Raw genomic sequence first — 25,130 nt, 5'->3', positions numbered from 1 at the left:
CTGTGCTGACCTCCAGCCGTATGCCCATGACCCAGTGCTACAGAACCCTGCCTCTAACCCCTGATACTGTGCTGACCTTCAGCCGCATGCCCATGACCCAGTGCTATAGAACCCTGCCTCTAACCCCTGATACTGTGCTGACCTCCAGCCACATGCCCATGACCCAGTGCTATAGAACCCTGCCTCTAACCCCTGATACTGTGCTGACCTCCTGCCACATGCCCATGACCCAGTGCTATAGAACCCTGCCTCCCTTGATACTGTGCTGACCTCCTGCCGCATGCCCATGACCCAGTGCTATAGAACCCTGCCTCTAACCCCTGATACTGTGCTGACCTCCTGCCACATGCCCATGACCCAGTGCTATAGAACCCTGCCTCTAACCCCTGATACTGTGCTGACCTCCAGCCGCATGCCCATGACCCAGTGCTATAGAACCCTGCCTCTAACCCCTGATACTGTGCTGACCTCCAGCCGCATGCCCATGACCCAGTGCTACAGAACCCTGCCTCTAACCCCTGATACTGTGCTGACCTCCAGCCACATGCCCATGACCCAGTGCTATAGAACCCTGCCTCTAACCCCTGATACTGTGCTGACCTCCTGCCGCATGCCCATGACCCAGTGCTATAGAACCCTGCCTCTAACCCCTGATACTGTGCTGACCTCCAGCCGCATGCCCATGACCCAGTGCTATAAAACCCTGCCTCTAACCCCTGATACTGTGCTGACCTCCAGCCGCATGCCCATGACCCAGTGCTACAGAACCCTGCCTCTAACCCCTGATACTGTGCTGACCTCCAGCCGCATGCCCATGACCCAGTGCTATAGAACCCTGCCTCTAACCCCTGATACTGTGCTGACCTCCAGCCACATGCCCATGACCCAGTGCTACAGAACCCTGCCTCTAACCCCTGATACTGTGCTGACCTCCTGCCACATGCCCATGACCCAGTGCTATATAACCCTGCCTCTAACCCCTGATACTGTGCTGACCTCCTGCCGCATGCCCATGACCCAGTGCTATTGAACCCTGCCTCTAACCCCTGATACTGTGCTGACCTCCTGCCACATGCCCATGACCCAGTGCTATAGAACCCTGCCTCTAACCCCTGATACTGTGCTGACCTCAAGCCGCATGCCCATGACCCAGTGCTATAGAACCCTGCCTCTAACCCCTGATACTGTGCTGACCTCCAGCCGCATGCCCATGACCCAGTGCTATAAAACCCTGCCTCTAACCCCTGATACTGTGCTGACCTCCAGCCGCATGCCCATGACCCAGTGCTACAGAACCCTGCCTCTAACCCCTGATACTGTGCTGACCTCCAGCCGCATGCCCATGACCCAGTGCTATAGAACCCTGCCTCTAACCCCTGATACTGTGCTGACCTCCAGCCACATGCCCATGACCCAGTGCTACAGAACCCTGCCTCTAACCCCTGATACTGTGCTGACCTCCTGCCACATGCCCATGACCCAGTGCTATATAACCCTGCCTCTAACCCCTGATACTGTGCTGACCTCCTGCCGCATGCCCATGACCCAGTGCTATTGAACCCTGCCTCTAACCCCTGATACTGTGCTGACCTCCTGCCACATGCCCATGACCCAGTGCTATAGAACCCTGCCTCTAACCCCTGATACTGTGCTGACCTCAAGCCGCATGCCCATGACCCAGTGCTATAGAACCCTGCCTCTAACCCCTGATACTGTGCTGACCTCCTGCTGCATGCCCATGACCCAGTGCTATAGAACCCTGCCTCTAACCCCTGATACTGTGCTGACCTCCTGCCACATGCCCATGACCCAGTGCTATAGAACCCTGCCTCTAACCCCTGATACTGTGCTGACCTCCTGCCGCATGCCCATGACCCAGTGCTACAGAACCCTGCCTCTAACCCCTGATACTGTGCTGACCTCCTGCCACATGCCCATGACCCAGTGCTATAGAACCCTGCCTCTAACCCCTGATACTGTGCTGACCTCCAGCCACATGCCCATGACCCAGTGCTATAGAACCCTGCCTCTAACCCCTGATACTGTGCTGACCTCCAGCCACATGCCCATGACCCAGTGCTATAGAACCCTGCCTCTAACCCCTGATACTGTGCTGACCTCCAGCCACATGCCCATGACCCAGTGCTATAGAACCCTGCCTCTAACCCCTGATACTGTGCTGACCTCCAGCCACATGCCCATGACCCAGTGCTATAGAACCCTGCCTCTAACCCCTGATACTGTGCTGACCTCCTGCCACATGCCCATGACCCAGTGCTATATAACCCTGCCTCTAACCCCTGATACTGTGCTGACCTCCTGCCACATGCCCATGACCCAGTGCTATATAACCCTGCCTCTAACCCCTGATACTGTGCTGACCTTCAGCCGCATGCCCATGACCCAGTGCTACAGAACCCTGCCTCTAACCCCTGATACTGTGCTGACCTCCTGCCACATGCCCATGACCCAGTGCTATAGAACCCTGCCTCTAACCCCTGATACTGTGCTGACCTCCAGCCACATGCCCATGACCCAGTGCTATAGAACCCTGCCTCTAACCCCTGATACTGTGCTGACCTCCAGCCACATGCCCATGACCCAGTGCTATAGAACCCTGCCTCTAACCCCTGATACTGTGCTGACCTCCAGCCACATGCCCATGACCCAGTGCTATAGAACCCTGCCTCTAACCCCTGATACTGTGCTGACCTCCAGCCACATGCCCATGACCCAGTGCTATAGAACCCTGCCTCTAACCCCTGATACTGTGCTGACCTCCAGCCACATGCCCATGACCCAGTGCTATAGAACCCTGCCTCTAACCCCTGATACTGTGCTGACCTCCAGCCACATGCCCATGACCCAGTGCTATAGAACCCTGCCTCTAACCCCTGATACTGTGCTGACCTCCATCCACATGCCCATGACCCAGTGCTACAGAACCCTGCCTCTAACCCCTGATACTGTGCTGACCTCCAGCCACATGCCCATGACCCAGTGCTACAGAACCCTGCCTCTAACCCCTGATACTGTGCTGACCTCCAGCCACATGCCCATGACCCAGTGCTACAGTATATTCGCTAGCTGCATACTTTCTTTTATATGTATGTTTGTGAACAATGCTATAAGAAAGTGACAACAAGCCACATTTTCCCTGGCAGGTTTGTATAATTCGGTAAAATTTCCCAAAATGTCCAGGTTTCCCCAAAATTCCTGTTTCAGGAAATCCTGGATACATTTTTTTCCAAGCTACCCGAATTTTGCAAACCTATTCCCTTCACTACCTCCGTTAAGACGTCTTAGTTAATTTCAGTTTTTAGATTGAGCTGAATTGATCGATAATAATAATAATAGGTCTTTAGGTGTTTGTAGTTTAACAGCATGTCATACATCATCATCTATTTAACAAGAAATCTTTCCCACAAAATAATAAAACCTGATTCGCCCCGGAGGAACTGCTGGTAATCCCAAAAGCACACAAGAAATAATGAGTGTTTTATTAATCCAATACTAAGGTCATGTCCCAAAATGACACCCTATTCCCTATATAGTGCACTATTCTGGTCAAAAGTAGTGCAGTGTATAGGGAACAGGGTGCCATTTTGGTGACGCAGCCTAAGAGCTATCCATCCCCAAGCCCTGCACTTATCCGCAGTGTGACTCTGTGTAATTTGGGATAACTGTGAGCCAATAATGGGCCAGTGATTTACATTTGGCTCAAAGGAGGTGGAATCAGCAGGTCTCCCTCGTATTCTCCTTTCTCTCCCACTGAGAGCAAATCAGTTCCATTCACAGGGAATTGAATTACTGTACAACAGGACCGTGCTGCAGCCATTTCACAGTGCTGCTCTTCTGTGTTATTATCATTATGCCTTAAAGCTATTTACCCATTGTGTTTGTCTTGTCTTTGAGGAGGTTTAAAATGAAAGGGGGGGGGGGATAAGAGATGGGAGGGGTGGTACTTTAGCTCCAGTGTTTCTGGGACTTTGTGGTTCTGGGACTGTGTGGTTCTGGGACTGTGTGGTTCTGGTACTGTGTCGTTCTGGGACTGTGTGGTTCTGGTACTGTGTGGTTCTGGTACTGTGTGGTTCTGGGACTGTGTGGTTCTGGGACAGTGTGGTTCTGGTACTGTGTGGTTCTGGGACTGTGTGGTTCTGGGACTGTGTGGTTCTGGTACTGTGTGGTTCTGGGACTGTGTGGTTCTGGGACTGTGTGGTTCTGGTACTGTGTGGTTCTGGGACTGTGTGTAACCATGTTGTTATAGTATGAGCTGTTATATAGGTGCTGTACTCTGACATGACTTGTGTTGTACTGTGCTGTAGTTGTGAGCTGTTGTTGTTGTTGTGAGTGAGGTACTGTCGATGTGTAGTTGTTGTAAGTGAGGTACTGTCGATGTGTTGTTGTTGTGAGTGAGGTACTGTCGTTGTGTAGTTGTTGTGAGTGAGGTACTGTCGATGTGTAGTTGTTGTGAGTGAGGTACTGTCGATGTGTAGTTGTTGTGAGTGAGGTACTGTCGTTGTGTAGTTGTTGTGAGTGAGGTACTGTCGTTGTGTAGTTGTTGTGAGTGAGGTACTGTCGTTGTGTAGTTGTTGTGAGTGAGGTACTGTCGATGTGTAGTTGTTGTGAGTGAGGTACTGTCGTTGTGTAGTCATTGTGAGTGAGATGCTAACGTTGTGTAGTCGTTGTGAGTGAGATGCTAACGTTGTGTAGTCATTGTGAGTGAGATGCTAACGTTGTGTAGTCATTGTGAGTGAGATGCTAATGTTGTGTAGTCATTGTGAGTGAGATGCTAATGTTGTGTAGTCGTTGTGAGTGAGATGCTAACGTTGTGTAGTCGTTGTGAGTGAGATGCTAACGTTGTGTAGTCACTGTGAGTGAGCCGACGCTGAGAGGACTTGCCTGTCTCTGCTGTGATCCCTCTTTACCCTTCCCTTTCTTTCCATGTTTGCTGGAGGAAACAAAGAGAACCAAGTTAGGAGGATGTAGAACCTCTGCCCCCGGTGGTCAACGGGATGTACTGCTCCTGTACCAGTATAGTACTGCCTGTCTTATAGCTATTGCAAAGAACACAGCACTGTTTCTCCAGCTAGGTTATGAGACACAGCAACATTGATAGACTGTAAAGTGTCAATACAGGTCAACTTCTTTCCTGTGCAGAGGGCTGGTCTATGGGTAATGCCTCAGCCTCTGACACACATGGCTAGCTTTGACACAACCTGTCCCTAACTTTCTGCACTTTCATTATCTCTCTCTATCTGTTCAATCAATTCAGAAAAATACCACCTAGTGACAGCTAAGCCATACAGAACGAGCTCAAGGTTGGGCCCCAGACCCGGGCATAGGGACACTGACCTGACACTGAGGTTGAAGACTCTGCGGGCCACCAGAAACCTCATGAGATAGTAGATGACCACGACGAGCACCAACAGACCCAGCACCGCACCGATGATGGCCCCTGTGATCACTCCGGCCTGGATGGGAACTGAGAGAGTGAAGGGAAGGGGGTGGAGAAAAAGCGAGAGGGAGAAATAAATAAATAAATTTGTAAAATAGAGCAAGAGGAATGAGGATGAAAAGAGAGGGGGAGGGATGGAGAGAAATATGAAGAAGACAAGAAAACACTGACATTAAACAACATATTAGCACAAATAAGGGCTTGCTTATGTGTGCAGTCTGATTTAGAATTCAGATCATGATTCTGGATGATTGTGGCACAGCGCTGCTTCTGATTGTAATTCACTACAGTGGTTGATGAAATAGACCTGTCTGTATAAACCTAGATAGAATTTGATCCGTTTGTAGAATTGAAGTTTTCCTGACCAAGATGGCAGATGGATTTATTAGGCATGTTACTAGGATGCCAGTATCTATTCTAGGAACTGTATCTATGTAATTCTAGAACCCGGTCCCAGATCTGTTTGTGCCATTATGCCGCTCTTTTGCCACTACTTGTCATGCCAAAGCATGGAGTGTGACAAACAGACTGATCCTCAGGCTAGTAATTCTATGCTCTCGCCTTTTTCAAAGACCAGCAGTCTGACACTGGAGGCGCGTCCCACTATGTCAGGCGGGTTCTTGGCATCACAGGTGAAGGTGCCGTTGTCTCCGTAGTCCAGGTTCTTGAGTAGGATGGATCCGTCCCGGCGACCAGGGTTCCCCACAAACTCCAGCCTGTCTCTGAACGGTCCCTTGTTGTCCACATAGGGGGATCCACCAGTGTAGTGGAAGACCTGGAACCGGGAAGACATTCAGTTTCTTTCTTGTGTGGTTTTACATCTAGGCTAAAGTTGAATCAAAAATGGCACCCTATTCCCTATGTAGTGAACTACTTTTGTATTGGTAAAGGATACAATTAGGGAATACTAAGGTGCCATTTTAGACCAGCCCATACAGCAGTGTGAGATGAAATGTGTTAAAAGAAAAGGCTTGTAAAGTAAAGTTCATTAACTGTTTTTGGAGAGGAGTAAGAAGGAAGGAAGTGATATCATTTCAGAGGGAGGCAAGAGGTAGATGAAAGCGGAGGAGAGAAGGAGATAGATAATGAGAGTAGGAGAGAGAGAGAGAGACGGGGGATAGAAGGGGGAGATTGGGAGCCATGGAGGGCAAGTCACAACGAGGAGAGAGACATAATACGATGGAAACAGTCAGATTAGGTGAGAGAGACTGAAATGAAAGAGCTAGCACCAGGTGAGAGGACGGGAATGAGGAGGAGATGAGAACCGAGTGGAAGTCTGCATCCTAAATAGCACCCTATTCCCTATTTAGTGTACTACTTTTGACCAGGGCTCTAGTCAGGGTGAGATGAGGAGATGAGTACAATGAGAAGGAGATGAGGACTGAGTGATAGAGAAAGATAAAGGAGGATAATGGAGTGATAGAGGATGGAGTGATAGAGAAGGATAGAGAAGGATAATGGAGTGATAGAGAAAGATAGAGGAGGATAATGGAGTGATAGAGAATGGAGTGATAGAGAAGGATAAAGGAGGATATTGGAGTGATAGAGAATGGAGTGATATAGGATGGAGTGATAGAGAAGGATATAGGAGGATAATGGAGTGATAGAGGATGGAGTGATAGAGGATGGAGTGATAGAGGATGGAGTGATAGAGAATAATAGAGGAGGATAATGGAGTAATAGAGAATGGGGTGATAGAGAAGGATATAGGATAATGGAGTGATAGAGAATGGAGTGATAGAGAAGGATAGAGGAGGATAATGGAGTGATTAGAGGATGGAGTGATAGAGAAGGATAGAGGAGGATAATGGAGTGATAGAGGATGGAGTGATAGAGGAGGATAGAGGAGGATAATGGAGAGATGGAGAAGGATAGAGGAGGATAATGGAGTGGTAGAGAATGGAGTGATAGAGGAGGATAATGGAGTGATAGAGAAGGATAGAGGAGGATAATGGAGTGGTAGAGAATGGAGTGATAGAGGAGGATAATGGAGTGATAGAGGATGGATTGATAAAGAAGAGGTGGTTATATACAAAGATGCTGTCCCTGGCTCCGTCGGCCCGGTAGCTCCAGGAGAAGGTGACGTCATCGGAAGTCCAGCGCCAGGAGAAGAATGAACATGACAGACGGATGTCTGACCCCACCAGGGCATGACGCTCCCAGCCCGTGTAGATGACGATGGCCTCCGACTGTTGGGGCACTATAGGGGTTAAAGACGGGGTTAAATGAGAACGATGAACACACTTGTGGTTCATGATAACCTCTTTTCACACTTCCTTTTTTACCCCATCACCATTCCATCTATGTGTGTATGTTTCACCATTGTAGCATTCTATCTATGTGTGTTTCACCATTGTGGCATTGCATCTATGTGTGCATGTTTCACCATTGTAACATTCTATCTATGTGTGTATGTTTCACCATTGTGGCATTCCATCTATGTGTGTGTGTTTCACCATTGTAACATTCTATCTATGTGTGTATCTTTCACCATTGTGGCATTCCATCTATGTGTATATGTTTCACCATTGTAACATTCTATGTGTGTGTGTTTCACCATTGTAGCATTCTATCTATGTGTGTATCTTTCACCATTGTGGCATTCCATCTATGTGTGTATGTTTCACCATTGTAACATTCTATCTATGTGTGTATGTTTCACCATTGTAGCATGCTATCTATGTGTGTATGTTTCACCATTGTAGCATGCTATCTATGTGTGTTTCACCATTGTAGCATTCTATCTATGTGTGTGTGTTTCACCATTGTAGCATTCTATCTATGTGTGTATGTTTCACCATTGTAGCATTCTATCTACGTGTGTATGTTTCACCATTGTAGCATTCTATCTATGTGTGTATGTTTCACCATTGTAGCATTCTATCTATGTGTGTATGTTTCACCATTGTAGCATGCTATCTATGTGTGTTTCACCATTGTAGCATTCCATCTATGTGTGTGTGTTTCACCATTGTAACATTCTATCTATGTGTGTATCTTTCACCATTGTGGCATTCCATCTATGTGTATATGTTTCACCATTGTAACATTCTATCTATGTGTGTGTTTCACCATTGTAGCATTCTATCTATGTGTGTGTGTTTCACCATTGTAGCATTCTATCTATGTGTGTTTCACCATTGTAGCATCCTATCTATGTGTGTTTCACCATTGTTCACTTTCATGGCGCTTTCAATAAAAAAATATAAAACACGAAAGATCAGCACTGCACGGTTCAAAACTATTTTTCTGGGGATATAAAAGGACAATACTATACAAACAGACAAGAGGATAAAGAGGACTGGGGCACGCAGGGTTAATTAAATCAGAAAAATCTTAGCTGCACATGCCACAACTTTGTCCCTGGGTAATAAGACAGAGACAACGGGATTGAGTGGAGTAGAGAATGTTTTTGAGTTGCAAGGTGTTTTTTTTTTTCAAGACTATCCTTCCAGACTATTGTCGAGTCTATCGTTCCAAACCCCTTGTATTCACGTCAATAAACCAACACAACCTTCAAAACTAGTGTGGTGTGGATGGAGCATTTAATTTACTTTGAAAAGACAAGTAGACCTAGTGGAATAGACATGTTATTTTCAACCTTTTTCTTCGGTTTCAAAACCATTTATAAACACTTCAAAATCCATACACACACAACCACTGTTTATCCAAGGACACAATGTTTATCCAAGGGCACAATGCCCTATGAACATGAGTTATGATGGCAGGCAACAAGGATTGGAGTTGATTGATACTAACTAAAAAGCACAGCATAACAAAAACTATCCACAGAATATAAATATCCATAGGTTATTTTTCTATGTTGTGTCCTTGAAATATGAATGTAAATTCTGTATTTGCAATAAAAATCTATATAAAACTAATATAGTAAATGCAATACATGCCACAGTACCTTAACCACCACCAATGTAACGACATTTACAAACATTGCTATCATCAATTATTATCCCTAGTATTGTGGGGTATTAGGAATTTCTTTTGATTCAAGATACTGATTCGCACACAAATCATGTCAGACACTATACAATATACACTACCGTTCAAAAGTTTGGGGTCACTTAGAAATGTCCTTGTTTTTGAAAGAAAATCACATTTTCTGTCCGTTAAAACAACATCAAATTGATCAGAAATACAGTGTAGACATTGTTAATGTTGTAAATGACTACTGTAGCTGGAAACGGTTGATTTTTAATGGAATATCTACATGCGCGTACAGAGGCCCATTATCAGCAATCATCACTTCTGTGTTCCAATGGCACATTGTGTTAGCTAATCCAAGTTTATCATTTTAAAAGGCTAAGTGATCATTAAAAAAGAGAAGTGGGAGTACATTAGAGTGTCTAGTTTGAGAAACAGAAGTCCTCAACTGGCAGCTTCATTAAATAGTACCCGCAAAACACCAGTCTCAACATCAACAGTGAAGAGGCGACTCCGGGATGCTGGCCTTCTAGGCAGAGTTCTTCTGTTCAGTGTCTGTGTTCTTTTGCCCATCTTAATCTTTTATTTTTATTGGCCAGTCTGAGATATGGCTTTTTCTTTGCAACTCTGCCTGTAAGGCCAGCATCACGGAGTCGCCTCTTCACTGTTGACGTTGAGACTGGTGTTTTGCGGGTACTATTTAATGAAGCTGCCAGTTGAGGACTTGTGAGGTGTCTGTTTCTCAAACTAGACACTGTAATGTACTTGTCCTCTTGCTCAGTTGTGCACCGGGGCCTCCCACTCCTCTTTCTATTCTGGTTAGAGCCAGTTTGCGCTGTTCTGTGAAGGGAGTAGTACACAGCGTTGTACGAGATGTTCAGTTTCTTGGCACGGAGTCTTAGTCTTAATTTCTCAGAACAAGAATAGACTGACGAGTTTCAGAAGAAAGTTATTTGTTTCTGCCCATTTTGAGCCTGTAATCAAACCCACAATTGCTGATGCTCCAGATAGTCAACTAGTCTAAAGAAGACCCGTTTTATTGCTTCTTTAATCAGGACAACAGTTTTCAGCTGTGCTAACATAATTGCAAAAGTGTTTTCTAATTATCAAAAAAAATGTTTTAACGAAAAACTCGGATTAGCTAACACAGTGTGCCATTGGAACACAGGAGTGATGGTTGCTGATAATGGGCCTCTGTACGCCTAATGTAGATATTCCATTAAAAATCTGCCGTTTCCAGCTACAATAGTCATTTACAACATTAACAATGTCTACTGTATTTCTGATCAATTTGATGTTGTTTTAATGGACAAAAAATGTGTATTTGTTTCAAAAACAAGGACATGTCTAAGTGACCCCAAACTTTTGAACGGCAGTGGATATATAAAAATTGTACATTAAAAATGTTCACAGGCTGAAACTCTCAGCAGATCACAACTCCAGCGTCCTTGAATAACTAATGTCAGCCAGCAGAGAACATGTCAATGGAATAAGACTTGACGTTTTTAATAAAGATTTTGACAAAGCTGTAAAAATCAGGGGGAAGAAAAAGGATCTCTGCTCAAGTGTAAAAATGCTGTCAACACACTGTCTCAGAGTGAGTCCCAATATTGATACCCTCACTCTAACTTTGTGAGCCTTATGGAATTCCGTCACAACAATATAACATCCGCATAACAATGTATTACAAGACCAACCAATCATCTGACAGGTTCCCTTTACTTGCCTTCCCTTTAATTAATATCTACCAATATCAACCACCCAGAGTCACCCAGAGTCACCCAGAGTCACCCAGAGTCAGCGACCGACGGGATTAATTCAACGTAAAGCTGATAATGAAATACCAAGCCTGTGTAAAGCATAGGAGATCATTCATCATATCTGTTATTTATTCAAATTGTGTAACTGACCCTATGTGCTCTTTGACCTTTAACCCAGATGTTGATAAAGGTCTGGCAGCACAATTCACAAATCAAATTAGAAGGTTTAGTCATAGAATTAACATACTAGAAGTAACTTCTATTTTTTTAACCATAAATCAAAGAAATTGAGCGCAGTTACACTTCACATTACAGTGGCCTTATAATTGTGAAAATAATTAGGGTTAGGGCTGAGATTAAGGATATGTAAAGACAAATCAAATAAAACATTTACCTATTCCAAGCAGTATGACCGATGCTAGCGCCAAAATGGTGAGCATGGTTCCTGACTCTTTGGGTTCCTAAAGGGATGTTGCAGATGGAGGAGTCCCACTATGTAGCGATGGAGAAGGATGGAGAGATAGGACAGAGTGATGCAGGGTGCCAGGACAGAGGACAACAACAGAACCCTACTGTCCCAGGGTTTATAGCCAACCACACCCCTCTCTCTCTCTCCACGGCCCGGCCCGGCCCATTCCTCCCTCTCTCCCTCTCTCCACCTACACCTCAGATGTACAACAATGTACACCGTCACTCTTTACCACATCATGTATTGTCCCAGAATGATGTCATTTCCTGTGTATGATAGGACAGGGGTATTCAAATTCGAGTCTGGAGGTCCCGGGTACTTAAAGGTTTTCTGTTCTACCTGATAGTTAATTGCACCCACCTGGTGTCCCAGGTCTAAATCAGTCCTTGATTAGAAGGTGGGGGGGGGGGCTGTCTCTAACGAGGTCAGTGTAACCCTGTCCATCATCCCCCGGTTTTTCCTCTCCCTGCACTTTCACCGAGATGTGGAGAGAGGAATGGAAAACAAAGGTCTCAAGTCTCTCTCTCTCTCTCTCTAGCTCTCTCTCTCTCTCTGTCTCTCTCTCTCTCTCCATTTCTCTCTCTCTCTCTCTCCCTTTCTCTCTCTCTCTCGCTCTCTCTCTCTCCCTTTCTCTCTCCCTTTCTCTCTCCGAATTCCTGCCTGTTTGCTGACGTCTAGCAGACAAACAATGGAGGGAGAGAGGGGCACAGGGGGAGACTGGCCTGTCTTTCAATGGAGCCTTCTTCCTCTCCAACCTCTCTCTCTCCATCCAGACAAAGCGTTGTATTCTCCTCCTGCCTCCCTCTGCAGAGCTCCCATTTCGCTTATTCCTGTAAAACAGAAAGAGAGAGAGAGAGAGAGAGAGAGAAAGAGAGAGAATTCGCACAAGATTTAGCAGGACATAGGAACGAGAGAGAGAGAGAGAGAGAGAGTGGGGAGAGACCTAGATCTAGATGGGTTGACATGAGGACACTGGGACACACAGACATGAGAGCAAATGCAGATAGAGAGAGTGGGAAAGACGTAGAGAAAGGTTTTCTTTATAAGTACGAGAGCCATCCACTCCAGGAGGATGCACAATCCATCAACCTGTCATATGACGTAAATATAAATTAGTTTAGCCGGCGGTGACATCTACGGTGGGTCGATTGAATCTATGTGGAGACTACTGTTTAACATTACACTCCTGCTATCCGATGACCCACTATTAGGTCGCTCTCCTCTCCCTATCAGAACATGGCATGTGGCTTCCCATTAGACCAGGGTTGCATCCCAAATGGCACCCTATTCCCTATATAGTGCACTTCTTTCAGCCATAGCCCATAAGGATAACAACTAGTGGGCCAGAGGATAGATGGCTCTTGTCAAAAGTAGTGTACTATGTAAGGAGCAGGGTTCCGTTTCAACAACATACCGACGGATCACTTCACTAAACCTGTTGGCAGAGATCTAGCTCAGTGTGTGTTCTAAATGATTAAGGCTTGCCATAAGGCAGAGGAAACAGGAAATATTTTATAAATCTGTCCACTGAAAGGAACGTGTGGCAAACTTCCAAAGTTTTCTGCAGTGGCAGAATGGAGATTGCCATGGCAAACTACTGTATTAGAGAGAGAGAGTAAGAGAAAGAGAGAGAGAGAGACAGAGAGAGAGACAGAGAGAGAAAGAGAGAGAGAGGGAGAGAGAGAGACAGAGAGAGAAAGACAGAGAGAGAGACAGAGAGAGAGAGATAGAGAGAGAGACCGAGAGAGAGAGAGAGAGAGACAGAGAGAGACAGAGAGAGAGACAGAGAGAGAAAGAGAGACAGAGAGAGACAGAGAGAGAAAGAGAGACAGAGAGAGAGAGAGAGAGACAGAGAGAGAGACAGAGAGAGAGAGAGAGAGAGAGAGAGACACAGAGAGAGACACAGAGAGAGACACAGAGAGAGAGAGAGACAGAGACAGAGACAGAGACATAGAGACAAAGAGAGAGACCGAGAGAGCCCTTTATGGTTGTGAGGTCTAGGGCACTAGAACAGTCTGCAGCACCTAGCCCCACCCTACTAGAATCTGAAGTCAAATGTCTACTCTTTGCTGATGATCTGGTGCTTCTGTCACCAACCAAGGAGGGCCTACAGCAGCACCTAGATCTTCTGCACAGACTCTGCCAGACCTGGGCCCTGACAGTAAATCTCAGTAAGACAAAAATAATGGTGTTCCAAAAAAGGTCCCGTTGCCAGGACCACAAATAAAAATTGCATCTAGACACTGTTGCCCTAGAGCACACAAAAAACTATACATACCTTGCCCTAAACTTCAGCGCCACAGGTAACTTCCACAAAGCTGTGAACGATCTGAGAGACAAGGCAAGAAGGGCTTTCTATGCCATCAAAAGGAGCATAATATTCAACATACCAATTAGGAGCTGGCTAAACATACGTACATGAATCAGTTATAGAACCCATTGCCCTTTATGGTTGTGAGGTCTGGGGTCCACTCACCATCCACCCAGCTAGAACAGTAGATCTGGGCCGATTCCGGCTGAGAGTCGGGGCACTCGGCCGAGAGTCAGACTCGGCCGATGTCATGTGGCACGAGTCTGGGCCGCTTTCCGCATGATTACTTATGTCAAGGATGTGGGGATTGAGCTCGGGCCGATTCCGGTGTGAGTTATCTGGCCCAAAATATATTACTTGGGGCTCCACGCCGAGCCGAGTTAGGGAAGGGTTTTGTCCTTGTCCCATCGCGCTGTAGCAAATCCTCTGGTGGGCCAGGCGCATGCACGCTGACACAGTCACCAAGTGTATGGTGTTTCCTCCGACATCATTTTGTTTCTCCGTGGATGGGTATAATATAATTTTTATGTATAAAATGTAAATAGTAATATTTAAAATGACTAAATCGGGTAATTGTGAATCAATTTATTTAAATTTTCATCAGGCCTCTTCTGGGGGTTTCTGGTAAGATGCCGTCAAGGTCGGCTGAATTCCGGTAGACGGTAACGGCCCGATTCTGGAGTCATTCATTTTGATTCTGGGCCGGAGTCCGACACCCGATTCCAGGCCCATTAGTTCCTGCCCCCCAGATGAGGGCCGCTTCTGGGCCGATTCCTCATTGCTAGCTGGGCAAGAATTCACAAAATGGGACAAACACCAAATTGAGACTCTGCATGCAGAATTCTCCAAAATGATCCTCTGTGTACAATGTAAAACACCAAATAAATGGATGCATAGCAGAATTAAGCCGATACCCGCTGATTATCAAAATCCAGAAAAGAGACGTTAAATTCTACAACCACCTAAAAGGAAGAGATTCCCAAACCTTCCTTAACAAAGCCATCACCTACAGAGAGATGAACCTGGGGAAGAGTCCCCTAAGCAAGGTGGTCCTGGGGCTCTGTTCACAAACATAAACAGACCTCACAGGACAGCAACACAATTAGACTCAACCAAATCATGAGAAAACAAAAAGAGAATTACTTGACACATTGGAAAGAATTGACCAAAAAACAGAACAAACTGTAGAGTACACAGTGGCAGAATACCTGTCCACTGTGACTGACCCTAAACAGAGAGTACACAGTGGCAGAATACCTGTCCACTGTGACTGACCCTAAACAGAGAGTACACAGTGGCAGAATACCTGTCCACTGTGACTGACCCTAAACAGAGAGTACACAGTGGCAGAATACCTGTCCACTGTGACTGACCCTAAACAGAGAGTACACAGTGGCAGAATACCTGTCCACTGTGACTGACCCTAAACAGAGAGTACACAGTGGCAGAATACCTGTCCACTGTGACTGACCCAAAATTAAGGAAAGCTTTGACTATGTACAGACTCAGTGAGCATAGCCTTGCTATTGAGAAAGGCCGCCGTAGGCAGACCTGGCTCTCAAGTGAAGACAGGCTATGTGCTCACTGCCCACAAAATGAGGTGGGAACTGAGCTGCACTTCCTAACCTGCCAAATGTATGAACATATTGTAGACACATACTTCCCTCAGATTACACAGACCCACAAAGAATTCGAAAACAAATCCAATTTTGATAAACTCCCATATCTATTGAGTGAAATACCACAGTCTACTATCACAGCAGCAAGATGTGTGACCTGTTGCCACAAGAAAAGGGCAACCAGTGAATAACAAACACCATTGTAAATACAACCTATATTTATGTTTATTTATTTTCCCTTTTGTACTATAACTATTTACACATCGTTACAACACTGTATATATACATAATGTGACATTTGAAATGTCTTTATTCTTTTGGAACTTTTGTAAGTGTCATGTTTATTATGTTTATTGTTTATTTCATATTTCACTTTTGTTGATCATCTATTTCACTTGCTTTGGCAATCTAAACAATAAAGCCCTTAAATTGAAATGAGAGAGAGAAAGAGCGAGCGAGCGAGAGAGAGAGAGAGAATTACAGCGAGAGAGAGAGAGAGAGAGAAACCTTCTCACAGCAGGCAGTGATAAAACACTCATGTGGTAAGGCAAGACCATCAACAACACACAGAGAGAAGAGGTATGGAGAACTCTCAGGCTATATCCCAAATTGCACCCTATTCCCTCTATATTGCACTGCTTTTGACCAGAGGAAATAGGGAACAGGGTGCAATTTGGGAGTCACGTTTAGGTGTAACAGACCAGCTGTATACAGTGTTTGGGTATAACAGACCATCTGTCTACAGTGTCTGGGTGTAACAGAGCCAGTTGTCTACAGTGTCTGGGTTTAACAGAGCCATTTGTCTACAGTGTCTGGGTGTAACAGAGCCAGTTGTCTACAGTGTCTGGGTGAAACAGGCCAGTTGTCTACAGTGTCTGGGTTGAACAGAGCCAGTTGCCTACAGTGTCTGGGTTTAGGACCATGCCCCAGGAATACCTGACATGATGACTCCTTGCTGTCCCCAGTCCACCTGACTGTGCTGCTGCTTCAGTTTCAACTGTTCTGCCTTATTATTATTCGACCATGCTGGTCATTTATGAACATTTGAACATCTTGGCCATGTTCTGTTATAATCTCCACCCGGCACAGCCAGAAGAGGACTGGCCACCCCACATAGCCTGGTTCCTCTCTAGGTTTCTTCCTAGGTTTTGGCCTTTCTAGGGAGTTTTTCCTAGCCACCGTGCTTCTACACCTGCATTGCTTGCTGTTTGGGGTTTTAGGCTGGGTTTCTGTACAGCACTTTGAGATATCAGCTGATGTACGAAGGGCTATATAAATACATTTGATTTGATTTGATTTGAACAGAGCCAGCTGTCTACAGTGTCTGAGTTGAACAGAGCCAGTTGTCTACAGTGTCTGGGTTGAACAGAGCCAGCTGTCTACAGTGTCTGGGTTGAACAGAGCCAGCTGTCTACAGTGTCTGGGTTGAACAGAGCCAGTTGTCTACAGTGTCTGGGTTGAACAGAGCCAGTTGTCTACAGTGTCTGGGTTGAACAGAGCCAGCTGTCTACAGTGTCTGGGTTGAACAGAGCCAGCTGTCTACAGTGTCTGGGTTGAACAGAGCCAGTTGTCTACAGTGTCTGGGTGTAACAGAGCCAGTTGTCTACAGTGTCTGGGTGGAACAGAGCCAGTTGTCTACAGTGTCTGGGTTGAACAGAGCCAGTTGTCTACAGTGTCTGGGTGTAACAGAGCCAGTTGCCTACAGTGTCTGGGTTTAACAGAGCCAGTTGTCTACAGTGTCTGGGTTGAACAGAGCCAGTTGTCTACAGTGTCTGGGTTGAACAGAGCCAGTTGTCTACAGTGTCTGGGTTGAACAGGGCCAGCTGTCTACAGTGTCTGGGTTGAACAGAGCCAGCTGTCTACAGTGTCTGGGTTGAACAGAGCCAGTTGTCTACAGTGTCTGGGTGTAACAGAGCCAGTTGTCTACAGTGTCTGGGTTTAACAGAGCCAGTTGTCTATAATGTCTGGGTGTAACAGAGCCAGTTGTCTACCGTGTCTGGGTTTAACAGAGCCAGGTGTCTACAGTGTCTGGGTGTAACAGAGCCATTTGTCTACAGTGTCTGGGTTTAACAGAGCCAGTTGTCTACAGTGTCTGGGTTGAACAGAGCCAGTTGTCTACAGTGTCTGGGTGTAACAGAGCCAGTTGTCTACAGTGTCTGGGTGTAAGAGAGCCAGTTGTCTACAGTGTCTGCGTGTAACAGAGCCAGTTGTGTACAGTGCCTGCGTGTAACAGAGCCAGTTGTGTACAGTGTCTGGGTGTAACAGAGCCAGTTGTCTACAGTGTCTGGGTGTAACAGAGCCAGCTGTCTACAGTGTCTGGGTTGAACAGAGCCAGTTATCTACAGTGTCTGGGTGTAACAGAGCCAGTTGCCTACAGTGTCTGGGTTTAACAGAGCCAGCTGTCTACAGTGTCTGGGTGTAACAGAGCCAGTTGTCTACAGTGTCTGGGTGTAACAGGCCAGCTGTCTACAGTGTCTGGGTTGAACAGAGCCATTTGTCTACAGTGTCTGGGTTTAACAGAGCCAGTTGTCTACAGTGTCTGGGTGTAACAGAGCCAGTTGTCTACAGTGTCCGGGTGTAACAGAGCCAGTTGTCTACAGTGTCTTGGTGTAACAGAGCCAGTTGTCTACAGTGTCCGGGTTTAACAGACCCAGTTGTGTACAGTGTCTGGGTGTAACAGAGCCAGACAGTGGGATAATTACCAGGCATGTTGGTAGAAGGGCACCAGTGGAATGTCTTGGACTGGCTGGGTCGGAGGGTTAGAGGGATCTGGTTAGTGTATTTAGGGCTGGTGGGAGGTGGCGGGAGGCCGAGGATATGTCCCAAATGGCACACTGGCTTTTTCTGATGGGTCAAGGTCAAAAGTAGTGCATTACAGGGAATATGGTGCTATTTGGACACAGACAATACTTTCTGGTCATGAGGAAAGATGGAGGGAGGGAGAGAGGGAGGGAGGAGAAATAGAGGGAGGGAGGGAGGGAGGGAGGGAGGGAGGGAGGGAGGGAGGGAGGGAGGGAGGGAGGGAGGGAGGGAGGGAGGGAGGGAGGGGCCAGAGGGAGAGAGAGACAGAGACCGAGGCCAGAGAGAGAGGTCGAAGGAGAGACAGAGAGAGAGGGAGAGAGAGAGGCCAGAGAGAGAGAGAGGCCAGAGAGAGACAGAGGCCAGAGAGAGAGGTAGAAGGAGAGACAGAGAGACAGAGGGAGAGGCAGAGGGAGAGAGAGAGGCCAGAGAGAGAGGTAGAAGGAGAGACAGAGAGGCAGAGGGAGAGGCAGAGGGAGAGAGAGAGGCCAGAGAGAGAGGTAGAAGGAGAGAGAGAGAGGCCAGAGAGAGAGGTAGAAGGAGAGACAGAGAGGCAGAGGGAGAGAGAGAGGCAGAGAGAGAGGCAGAGGAAAAGACAGAGGGAGAGAGAGACAGAGGGATAGAGAGACAGAGGGAGAGAGAGACAGAGACAGAGGGATAGAGAGACAGAGGGAGAGAGAGACAGAGAGACAGAGGGAGACAGAGGGAGAGAGAGACAGAGGGAGAGAGAGACAGAGAGACAGAGGGAGAGAGAGACAGGGAGAGAGAGACAGATGGATAGAGAGACAGAGGGAGAGAGAGGCAGAGACAGAGGGATAGAGAGACAGAGGGAGAAAGAGACAGAGAGACAGAGGGAGACAGGGGAGAGAGAGACAGGGGGAGAGAGAGACAGAGAGACAGAGGGAGAGAGAGACAGGGAGAGAGAGACTGAGGGATAGAGAGACAGAGGGAGAGAGAGACAGAGACAGAGGGATAGAGAGACAGAGGGAGAGAGAGACAGAGGGAGACAGGGGGAGACAGGGGGAGAGAGAGACAGGGGGAGAGAGAGACAGAGGGAGAGAGAGACAGAGAGACAGAGGGAGAGAGAGACAGAGGGAGAGAGAGACAGAGGGAGAGAGAGACAGAGAGAGAGGCAGAGGGAGAGACAGGGGGAGAGAGAGACAGAGGGACATAGTGACAGAGGGAAAGAGAGAGAGGCAGAGGGACAGAGAAACAGAGGGACAGACAGAGGCCAGAGACCAGAGTGACAGAGGCATCTGGTCATTTAGCTAATGTCCAAAGAAGTGATCCAAAGGAGTTGCCAGACAGTCAGTCCCTCAGAGGAGCAGCAGTGTGGGCCTACGCCAAGCAACACTGGGGAAAACAACCACTGCTGTGGACTAATCACAACACAAACACCATCAACACCCTGGGCCAATATTAACAAAGCATCTCAGTCAGAGTAGAATTGCTGATCTAGGATCAGTTTTGGCCTTTTAGATCATAATGAATAAGATTACATGGACAGGGGGCACCTGATCCTGGATCAGCACACCTACTCTGAGACGCTTTATGAATACAGGCCAAGATTCTGCTCCCAAACTGAAAGCTAACAGGAGAAAGGAGATTTATCCATCCAAAGCCCAGAGTGCCACAAGCAGCCAAACCAGCCATGGGAACACACAGTCGACAACTCCAGAATATCCTCCAGCTTGGAGACTGCAAATCAGGATTAAAAAAACAATTATTTCAATAATGGTGGAATATGAATAGAAATAGGATTTGGCTTAATATGGTCTTGGTAGATTGCATTGACGAGACATGCAGGTCTATTGTATTCAATAATATATTACAATAAAGTGACAGTGGAGACTGTGGAAAGAACATGGGGCTGGCTGTCTGCATCCCAAATGGCACCCTATACACTATATAGTGCACTACTTTTGACCAGGGCCCGTAGTGAACTATGTAGTGGATAAGGCACCATTAGGTACTCAGCTAGGGTGATAAAGCTGGCCTGACATCATCAAGTCCATTTATCTAAAGGTTATTGGCCAACGCTTGCTGGTCCTGTGCCTCAAGAAAAACACTCATATTCTGTGGGTTCAGATGAGGACAATGGTAGGGCCTGTCCCTCGCTCCCTCGCACAGCCCGAGATGTCACAGAAAGCACCAAACAAGGTATGGAGGGGTAAAGAGCGACACAGAGATGGAGGGGTGGAGAGAGAGGGTGCAATGGAAGAGAACAAACACATTGTTCTGGGTTGAGAAAAGAAGTATTGTGTGCAAGACAAATAGTCGTGGTGGGAGAAAGAGGAGAGGAGACAAAAGGAAAGAGAGAGGTGAAAACCGTTATTTGTCAAACACCCCGAAAAATTCCTAACTGTTTGAGATAATCCATGAGAGTGTTTAGGGACTCTTGGAGCTCAGGAGGGAGGCTGTGCATTTCAGCCAACTTCTCAGCACTGTTACCAAGCCTTCCCACTATCTCTCACTCTCTGAACCACAAGCTAGTGAAACAACATCTCCATTTCATTTGAAGTCTGTGAACAGAGCTGAGCAGTGATGTCATTTGATGTGTCAGCTGCTTTTTCTTCACATTTACATGTAGCTACTCCATCAGGACATGTAGCTACTCCATCAGGACATGTAGCGACACCATCAGGACATGTAGACATGTAGCTACTCCATCAGGACATGTAGCTACTCCATCAGGACATGTAGACATGTAGCGACTCCATCAGGGATGTAGACATGTAGCTAGCTACTCCATCAGGACATGTAGACATGTAGCGACTCCATCAGGACATGTAGACATGTAGCTACTCCATCAGGACATGTAGACATGTAGCTACTCCATCAGGACATGTAGACATGTAGCTACTCCATCAGGGATCTAGACGTGTAGCTACTCCATCAGGGATGTAGAGATGTAGCTACTCCATCAGGGATGAATACATGTAGCTACTCCATCAGGGATCTAGAAGCGTAGCTACTCCATCAGGGATGAATACATGTAGCTACTTCATCAGGGATCTAGACGCGTAGCTACTCCATCAGGGATGAATACATGTAGCTACTCCATCAGGGAGGTAGACATCTAGCTACTCCATCAGGGCATGTAGCTACTCCATCAGGACATGTAGCTACTCCATAAGGGACGTAGACATGTAGCTACTCCATCAGGGCATGTAGAAATGTAGATACTCCATCAGGACATGTAGACATGTAGCTACTCCATCAGGACATGTAGCTACTCCATCAGGACATGTAGCTACTCCATCAGGGATGTAGACATGTAGCTACTCCATCAGGACATGTAGCTACTCCACCAGGGATGTAGACACGTAGCTACTCCATCAGGGCATGTAGCTACTCCATCAGGACATGTAGCTACTCCATAAGGGACATAGACATGTAGCTACTCCATCAGGGCATGTAGAAATGTAGATACTCCATCAGGACATGTAGCTACTCCATCAGGACATGTAGCTACTCCATCAGGACATTTAGCTACTCCATCAGGACATGTAGCTACTCCATCAGGACATGTAGCTACTCCACCAGGGATGTAGACACGTAGCTACTCCATCAGGGCATGTAGCTACTCCATAAGGGATGTAGACATGTAGCTACTCTATCAGGGATGTAGACATGTAGCTACTCCATCAGGGGTGTAGAGATGTAGCTACTCCATCAGGACATGTAGCTACTCCATCAGGGATGTAGAGATGTAGCTACTCCATCAGGGATGTAGAGCTGTAGCTACTCCATCCGGGATGTAGACATGTAGCTACACCATCAGGGCATGTCGCTACTTCATCAGCGATGTAGACATCTAGCTACTCCATCAGGACATGTAGCCACTCCATCAGGGATGTAGACATGTACCTACTCCATCAGGGATGTAGACATGTAGCTACTACATCAGGACATGTAGATACTCCATCAGGACATGTATCTACTCCAACAGGGATGTAGACTTGTAGCTACTCCGTCAGGGGTGTAGAGATGTAGCTACTCCATCAGGACATGTAGCTACTCCATCAGGGATGTAGAGATGTAGCTACTCCATCAGGGATGTAGAGATGTAGCTACTCCATCAGGGATGTAGACATGTAGCTACACCATCAGGGCATGTCGCTACTTCATCAGCGATGTAGACATCTAGCTACTCCATCAGGACATGTAGCCACTCCATCAGGGATGTACCCATGTACCTACTCCATCAGGGCATGTAGACATGTAGCTACTCCATCAGGGGATGTAGCTACTCCATCAGAGATGTAGACATGTAGCTACTCCATCAGGACATGTAGCCACTCCATCAGGGATGTAGACATGTACCTACTCCATCAGGGATGTAGACATGTAGCTACTACATCAGGACATGTAGATACTCCATCAGGACATGTATCTACTCCATCAGGGATCTAGAAGCATAGCTACTCCATCAGGGATGAATACATGTAGCTACTTCATCAGGGATCTAGACGCGTAGCTACTCCATCAGGGATGAATACATGTAGCTACTCCAACAGGGATGTAGATGTGTAGCTACTCCATCAGGGATGTAGACATGTACCTATTCCATCAAGTGCGACATGACAGACAATGACAGACCAGGGTGCTTCCAAATGGCACACTATTCCCTATATAGTGCACTACTTTTGACATTTTTGGACAAAAGCAGTGCACTATAATGTGAATAGGGTTCCACTCCGGACACATCCTGGGTTCGGTTTAGCAGGGTTCAGTTTAGGTGGGCGGACTCAGTTGATCAGGTAAATTAATCAGGTCCAACATCAGGTTAGTTCATCTGAACCAACATCAAGTTACTTAATCTGAACCAACATCAAGTTACTTAATCTGAACCAACATCAAGTTACTTAATCTGAACCAATATCAGGTTATTTAATCTGAACCAACATCAGTTTAATTAATCTGAAACCAACATCAGGTTAGTTAATCTGGTCCAACATCAGGTTAGTTAATCTGGTCCAACATCAGGTTAGTTAATCTGAACCAACATCAGGTTAGTTCATCTGAACCAACATCAGGTTATTTAATCTGAACCAACATCAGGTTATTTAATCTGAACCAACATCAGGTTAGTTAATCTGAACCAACATCAGTTTATTTAATCTGAACCAACATCAGGTTAGTTAATCTGAACCAACATCAGGTTAGTTAATCTGAACCAACATCAGGTTATTTAATCTGAACCAACATCAGGTTAGTTAATCTGAACCAACATCAGGTTAGTTAATCTGAACCAACATCAGTTTATTTAATCTGGTCCAACATCAGGTTAGTTAATCTGGTCCAACATCAGGTTAGTTAATCTGGTCCAACATCAGGTTAGTTAATCTGGTCCAACATCAGGTTAGTTAATCTGGTCCAACATCAGGTTATTTGCACATTCATCTTCTTCACATCCTATCATTCCAGTGTTTAATTTCTATATTGTAATTACTTTGCCACCATGGCCTATTTATTGCCTTACCTCCCTTATCTTACCTCATTTGCACACACTGTATATAGATTTTTCTACTGTATTATTGATTGTATGTTTGTTTATTCCATGTGTAACTGTGTTGTTGTATGTTTCGAACCGATTTGCTTTATCTTGGCCAGGTCGCAGTGGCAAATGAGAACTTGTTCTCAACTAGCCTACCTGGTTAAATAAAGGTGAAATAAAAAATAAATATATACAAATGTAATATGCACCAACATCAGGTTATTTAATCTGAACCAACATCAGGTTATTTAATCTGAACCAACATCAAGTTATTTAATATGAACCAACATCAGGTTATTTAATCTGAACCAACATCAAGTTATTTAATCTGAACCAACATCAGGTTATTTAATCTGAACCAACATCAAGTTATTTAATATGAACCAACATCAGGTTATTTAATCTGAACCAACATCAGGTTATTTAATTTGAACCAACATCAGGTTATTTAATCTGAACCAACATCAGGTTATTTAATCTGAACCAACATCAGGTTAGTTCATCTGAACCAACATCAGGTTAGTTCATCTGAACCAACATCAGGTTAGTTAATCTGAACCAACATCAGGTTATTTAATCTGAACCAACATCAGGTTAGTTCATCTGAACCAACATCAAGTTATTTAATCTGGTCCAACATCAGGTTAGTTCATCTGAACCATCATCAGTTTATTTAATCTGGTCCAACATCAGGATATTTAATCTGAACCAACATCAGGTTAGTTAATCTGAACCAACATCAAGTTATTTAATCTGAACCAACATCAGGTTAGTTAATCTTAACCAACATCAGGTTAGTTCATCTGAACCAACATCAGGTTAGTTCATCTGAACCAACATCAGGTTAGTTCATCTGAACCAACATCAGGTTAGTTAATCTGAACCAACTTCAGGTTAGTTCATCTGGTCCAACATCAGGTTATTTAATCTGGTCCAACATCAGGTTATTTAATCTGAACCAACATCAGGTTATTTAATCTGAACCAACATCAGGCAGTCTATAGTGGAAACAGATTGAATAAATGGAAACCAGGTCTGCGTACCAAATGGAACATCAGGGCCCTGGTTGAAGGTAGTGCACTATACAGGGAGCTGGGTGCCATCGAGCACAAAACCAGAGCAGTACTCTGCCCTGCAGGCACATGTTCTGAGCCAGCTGCTCCTCAGTGAACACTGAACACCAGCTCCCTCTCCTCCCCCGCTCTGCAACCCCACACCACTGTCCTGATACACTACCACAGAAGGAGGATATTCTACAGCTCACATTCTATTGTG

At 45.9% G+C, this 25,130-nt stretch overlaps 1 protein-coding gene across 4 annotated transcripts in view; it reads right to left on the bottom strand.

Moving 5' to 3' along the window:
* Positions 1–12,110, bottom strand: part of mpz (myelin protein zero) — a 39,457-nt gene extending 27,347 nt beyond the window's left edge. For 3 of the 4 annotated variants that reach the window (XM_021614027.3, XM_090182849.1, XM_021614028.3), the window contains exons 1-5: positions 11,552–12,099; positions 7,492–7,658; positions 6,020–6,233; positions 5,356–5,485; positions 4,903–4,951 (exon numbers count right to left, since the gene is read on the bottom strand). In XM_021614027.3, the coding sequence (XP_021469702.3) occupies positions 4,903–4,951; positions 5,356–5,485; positions 6,020–6,233; positions 7,492–7,658; positions 11,552–11,597 (606 nt within the window). In that variant the 5' untranslated portion in view covers positions 11,598–12,099. Of the gene's footprint in view, positions 1–4,902; positions 4,952–5,355; positions 5,486–6,019; positions 6,234–7,491; positions 7,659–11,551 lie in introns of all 4 variants that reach the window. The other variant, XM_021614029.3, reaches the window with a different exon arrangement.
* Between the last annotated feature and the right edge of the window lie 13,020 nt (positions 12,111–25,130).

Source organism: Oncorhynchus mykiss, chromosome 8, assembly GCF_057628025.1.
Source record: "Oncorhynchus mykiss isolate SJ-2025 chromosome 8, ASM5762802v1, whole genome shotgun sequence".
Taxonomy (NCBI): Eukaryota; Metazoa; Chordata; class Actinopteri; order Salmoniformes; family Salmonidae; genus Oncorhynchus; species Oncorhynchus mykiss.
Note: the sequence above shows the minus strand (reverse complement) of the source record. Positions and strands in the feature narration are given on the sequence as shown.